This window comes from Mustelus asterias, chromosome 3 (assembly GCF_964213995.1).
Source record: "Mustelus asterias chromosome 3, sMusAst1.hap1.1, whole genome shotgun sequence".
Lineage (NCBI taxonomy): Eukaryota > Metazoa > Chordata > Chondrichthyes > Carcharhiniformes > Triakidae > Mustelus > Mustelus asterias.
This window is the reverse complement of record NC_135803.1, coordinates 4,365,138-4,371,137: the sequence shown is the minus strand read 5'-3', so window position 1 is coordinate 4,371,137 and position 6,000 is coordinate 4,365,138. Positions and strand designations below refer to the sequence as shown.

Here is a 6,000-nt window from a genome sequence, read left to right as displayed (position 1 = left end):
CCATGTGCATAGATCCCTGATCGGGTTGTTAAGAAGGCGTACGGACTGTTAGATTTTGTTGGTAGAGAGATTGCGTTTTGGAGCCAGGAGGTCATGTTGCAGCTGTACAAAACTCTGGTGATGCCGCACTTGGAGTATTGCATACAGCATTATAGGAAGGATGTGGAAGCATTGGAAAGGGAGCAGAGGAGCTTTACCAGGATGTTGCCTGGTATGGTGGGAAGGTCTTATGAGGAAAGGCTGAGGGACTTAAGGTTGTTTTCGTTAGAGAGAAGAAGGTTAAGGGGTGACTTAATAGAGGCATACATGATGATCAGAGGATTAGATAGGGTGGATAGAGAGAGCCTTTTTCCTCGGATGGTAATAGCTAGCACGAGGGGACATAGCTTTAAATTGAGGGGTGATAGATATGGGACAGATGTCAGAGGTAGGTTCTTCAAGCAAAGAGTAGTAAGGGCGTGGAATGCCCTGCCTGCAGCAGTAGTGGACTCGCCAACATTAAGGGCATTTAAATGGTCATTGGATAAACATATGGATGATATTAGAATCGTGTAGGTTAGATGGGCTTTAGATTGGTTTCACTAGTCGGCGCAACATCGAGGGTCGAAGGGCCTGTACTGCGCTGTAATGTTCTATGTTCTATGTTCTATGAGTACTCTACAGTGGACAGTTGTAATGTACTTTTTTTGCTCAGTAATGACGATCACAATGCAACCATCAGTTCATTCGTCTGTCTGTTTCATAACTCCCTGGATTTATCCTGTAACTAAGGGCAGTGCAGTGGCGCAGTAGTTAGCATTGCTGCTTCACAGTGCCAGGAATCCAGGTTCGATTCCTGGCTTAGGTCACTGCCTCTGTGGAGTTTGCACATTCTCCCAGTGTCTGCGTGGGTTTCCTCCGGGTGCTTCTGTTTCCTCCCACAGTTTGAAAGACGTGCTTGTTGGGTTAATCGGCCATACTAATTCTCCCTCAGTGTACCCGAACAGGCGCTGGAATTTGGCCACTAGGGATTTTTACAATAACTTCATTACAGTGTTAATGTAAGCCTACTTGTGACTAAGAAATAACCTACTTTTACTAGACAGGTCGTCATAGTTTCGGTGATTTGACTCCGTTATCGTCACATTCATGCTCAATAGTACTTAATGATCAAGTATAAAATGTTGGCAAAAGTAATTTATAGAGGCAGGGACACACAGTATCTAAGATGTCCTGATTAAGAAAGAAATACCAGGCTTTAATTACTAAAGATTTCCAAAGCAAAAGGCCAGTTTTAAAGTCCAAAGATTAAAAAAGAAAATAATGTCAAATCCTAAGTAAAATTATTGCAGATTAAAGTTAGGTCACTGATAATACGTTATGTTCTAATTTACCATTTTCTGCACAGAAGCTTACTTGATTTTTTTATTGGAACAATTTGACTAGTACGACGTATCCATCTTGATGATGCTTATATTGGCTGAATTGAACTTTCAACATTAACTACTAGCAATTGTTCAAAATAATGTAATACTGTTATTAACAAATGCGGGATAATGTGAAACAAATAATTGGTGAGAAACTCAAGTTGTGACAGTCCCCACTGCTCCATGTGAAATTATTGAACAACATCATATTCTCTTCCTAATTCAGCATCACAAGATGTAAATGAATCTGGAAAGAAAAACAACTATAAAAGTTGATTGTTCTTAAGGCAGCCACTAAAATAACAAATGTCGTTTTCAGTTAATCTGATTGTGATTCGGTTGCATTACCAATCGGTTTAGTACTCATTGGTATCCCCCATTAAGCCATTGCTCAATCAAAGAATTATTGAAATCATTTCAACTGAGAATCTTAATTACGATTTGTTATTGATCCCACGAAAACGTAGAAAACAAAATCAGAGTGAAATTCCTTCATAACCATCCTTTGGGTACAATGTACAGAAAATGCATGGTGTGCAAAAAATATGCTTTCCTTCTGTTTTTGATTGCTGAAATCAAGATATTAATTTGTTTCCCTTTACATAATATGCAGTTGTAACAGCTTCAAAGCGTATCCTGTACAGGTGCATGATTTCTTTATGAAGTCAATTTTAACGTGACCCCGTCTCCTTCTAAAAGCCGAACTAAGCACAACATCAAGTTTTAACATTTGTATGACAACAATGTTTGGCTCTGCCCATTAACATTCATTCAAAGCATGAAAGGCGTTCAAAATATTGATTTAGAAACACGAGCTACGAATAAACGACTGTTTAGTCCGTCAGTAGCCAATAATCTCGCAGGAAGTGTGGAGCTTTCCCTTAACAACGCATACAGATATCTGGGTAACAGTTGTTCTGATAACTGCTTTGGGCGACAGGTAAAATTGCAAGAAGTTCAAAAATCTCCTTGTAGGCGGTTTGCTTCAGTTAAAGATGCCAGTAAGAATTCAGATGTGCATTTTGCATGAATTTGTTTTTTTCAAGCTTATTCGACAATCACTTCTAAGTCCACGACCAGAATGGTAAGGGCATCAGATACATGGGAAAACCGCCAAATGCAATCCCAGCCACACACCATCCTGACTAGGTAATATATCCCCGTTCTTTCGCAGTCACCGGGTAAAAATCCTGGAATCCCCCCACCCGCCTCCCCGCCCCCCCCCCTAACGGCATTGTGGGTCAACCCACAGCACGTGGATGCAGCGATTCAGGAAGCAGCTCACCACCACTTCTCAAGAGCAACTAGGGATGGGTAATATATGTTGGCCAGCCAGCGACGCCCATGTCCCACGAATGAATGAAAACAATTCCACACGAATGTTTTTCTTAGTTAGTTATTATGTAATATAACTTAGCCTGACTATGAGTGTACTAGTTTTTTTTTGTCTCTCGCTCTGCACGGAGAGGTCGGCAAGGGGCAATTAATGGAAGGATCATCAATTAGCTTACATTGCATGTGTTCACATTCGTGTCAATCGAAATCCGTATAATATTCCAAATCGTTCATTGAACTATTTGAATGCAAATCTATAAACAAGATAAAACAGATTGTAATCCTGAAATTGCTCTTTAAATTGAAAGGCACCATATCTATACGCGACGCTTGAAGTGGTTACCTGGGCTTGGGCCAAGCTCTTGAATGTCGATCTCCTCATAAAGAGGCTCGGGAAATCCAGTGTTACAAGGTCGTTCATTTCTGTTGTCTGGAGAGTCAATCACATGAGATTATACATAAGCATGTTTCAATAATATATGAATATATATAAATATATACTGTGTGTGTGCAATGTCCACTTTCCTATTTCCATCAACCGTCTATAAAATGTCTCACAATTATACTTCCCCAGCGGTTTGCATTCCCAATCCAGACCGCGTTTTCCAAATCACTCTTCTCAAAAGAGCTTCAGCTCCACTTTTACCAGCCTATCTAGTCCAGGGTTTACACCAACACCTTGAGGATTTATTGTCTTAAAGTCTTCTACTATGAGATACGGCCACTGATTTACTAGATTATTTCAAATAATATTTATGCAAACTGTAGTCATTTTTCACAAAACTGAGGATTACTGCAGATATGTTTCTGGCTTCGGACGGTCTCTTGGCGTTTTCCCTCTGTGTGACTTTACTCAATAGTAATCTGTTCTTGTTGGACTTTAGGTAACCGTTAGTCCATACTATTGCTTTCCTTCCAGCAAGGTTGAGACAGCTGTTCCCTCGTTAGCCTTCCGAAACCAACTGCGACGAGCAGAGTTGTGAGAGCTGCATTCTCATGGTCTACATTTTTCCAAACAAATTCTGACTTCCACTTAAAACTAAGAAAAAAGAAAATACCTTCCCTTTGGGAACTACCCCTGTTGTTCAGCAATAACTTACTCCAACTGTTTATTCTTCAGAACGTAGCCCTCCCTTAGTGCAATAGCGACACTGTTGGAGATTAACGAACCCGCGACGCATGCAAACACCATTCTCCAGCAATCAAACAATAGGTTTTATCCTTCCAGGCACAGAAACATTAAATTAAACACACTTTATGTTATACCTTGTGTAACAGTAAATTAACATTCCCTTTAAACTGCCTTTGCTTTCCGAACAGCAGCTCTTGCTTCATAGTTCATAGTTGCCAACACTTCAGATACCCATCCCCATACTTTTTGAATGCCTCTGTCATGCTTTCAGAATTCCCTGTTCCCTCGGCCTCTGTATAAAAATTCGCCGTCCCGTCGGCCTCTCTGTGAATAAAGAGTTTACTTCAAGTTCCATCAAATTATTCTGACAATTATTTATTCGATTCCTCCTGGCTATTTTCTTAAGGGCGAAACGAGACGCTGCTATCCACTCTACCCCTGCCCCCTTTAACAAATATACGACAACTGACTATCCTTTAAGTCTCATCTGTGAGAAATACAGCCTACCTAACCCCTCCTCACATCTAAAATTGTCCAGTCTGGGGGAACATCTGCTACTTTCGCGTCGGAATACATCTGTCTTGCAAAACTGTAGATAAACTAAGCGGACGGCAGGATTTGAACATGAGCACCCATTTAAGATCCAACACTTTTAATATGGGTGAGATCCTAAAATAATATTTCTCATCAGTATTTACTACTGAGAAAAGCATGGATGTTAGGGAACTTGGGGAAATAAATAGTGATGTCGTGAGGAGTGTACATATTACAGAGAAGGAGGTGCTGGAAGTCTGAAAGCGCATCAAGGTAGATAAATCCCCGAGACCTGGTGAAGTGTATCCCAGCACATTGTGGGAGGCTAGGGAGGAAATTGCGGGTCCCCGAGCCGAAATATTTCAATCTTCGATAGTCACGGGTGAGGTGCCTGAAGATTGGAGAGTGGCAAATGTTGTGCCTTTGTTTAAAAAGGGCTGCAGGGAAAAGCCTGGGAATTACATGGCTAGTGAGCCTCACATCTGTGGTGAGTAAGTTGTTGGAAGGTATTTTGAGAGACAGGATCTACAAACATTTGGAGAGACAAGGACTGATTAGGGACAGTCAGCATGGCCTTGTGAGTGGAAAATCATGTCTCACAAATTTGATTGAGTTATTTGTAGCGGTAACTAAGAAGGTAGATGAGGGCTGTGCAGTTTATGTTATCTACATGGACTTTAGCAAGGCCTTTGACAAGGTACCGCATGGTAGGTTGTTGCATTAGGTTAAATCTCACGGGATCCAGGGTGAGGTATCTAAATGGATACAAAATTGGCTTCTTGACAGAATGTGGAGATGCCGGCGTTGGACTAACTTGACAGTTCTTGACAGAAGCCAGAGGGTGGTTGCAGAGAGTTGTTTTTCAAACTGGAGGCCTGTGACCAGCGGTGTGCCTCAGGGATCAGTGCTGGGTCCACTGTTATTTGTCATTTATATTAATGATTTGGATGAGAATATAGGAGTCATGGTTGCTAAGTGTGCAGATGACACCAAGATTGTTGGCATAGTGGACAGTGAAGAAAGTTATCTCCGATTGCAACTGGGCCAGTTGCAATCGATTGGGCCAGTGGGCTGACGAATGACAGATGGAGTTTAATTTGGACAAATGCGAGGTGATGCACTTTGGTAGATTGAACCAGGGCAGGACTTACTCAGTTAATGGTAGGGCGTTGGGGGAGAGTTACAGAAGAAAGAGATCAAGGAGTACATGTTCATAACTCCTTGAAAGTGGAGTCACAGGTGGACAGAATGGTGAAGAAGGCATTCGGCATGCTTGGTTTCATTGGTCAGAACATTGAATACAGGAGTTGGGACATCTTATTGTAGTTGTACAAGACATTGGTAAGGCCACACTTGGAATACTGTGTGCAGTTCTGGTCACCGTGTTATCGAAAGGATATTATTAAACGAGAAAGAGTGCGGAAAAGATTTACTAGGATGCTACCGGGACTTGATGGATTGAGTCTGGATAGACTGGGACTTTTTTCTCTGGAGCGTAGGAGGCTGAGGGGTGACCTTATAGAGGTCTATAAAATAATGAGGGGCACAGATAAGGTAGATAGTCGATATATTTTCCCAAAGGTTGGGGAGTCT

General features: G+C 41.5%; 1 protein-coding gene across 1 annotated transcript in view; it reads right to left on the bottom strand.

The window, feature by feature from the left end:
* Window positions 1-2,939: 2,939 nt before the first annotated feature.
* LOC144485304 (scavenger receptor cysteine-rich type 1 protein M130-like) overlaps window positions 2,940-6,000 on the bottom strand; it is a 107,685-nt gene continuing 104,624 nt past the window's right edge. The window contains exons 20-21 of the mRNA XM_078203518.1: window positions 3,085-3,171; window positions 2,940-2,995 (exon numbers count right to left, since the gene is read on the bottom strand). Of these exons, the coding sequence (XP_078059644.1) occupies window positions 2,940-2,995; window positions 3,085-3,171 (143 nt within the window). The remainder of the gene's footprint in view (window positions 2,996-3,084; window positions 3,172-6,000) is intronic.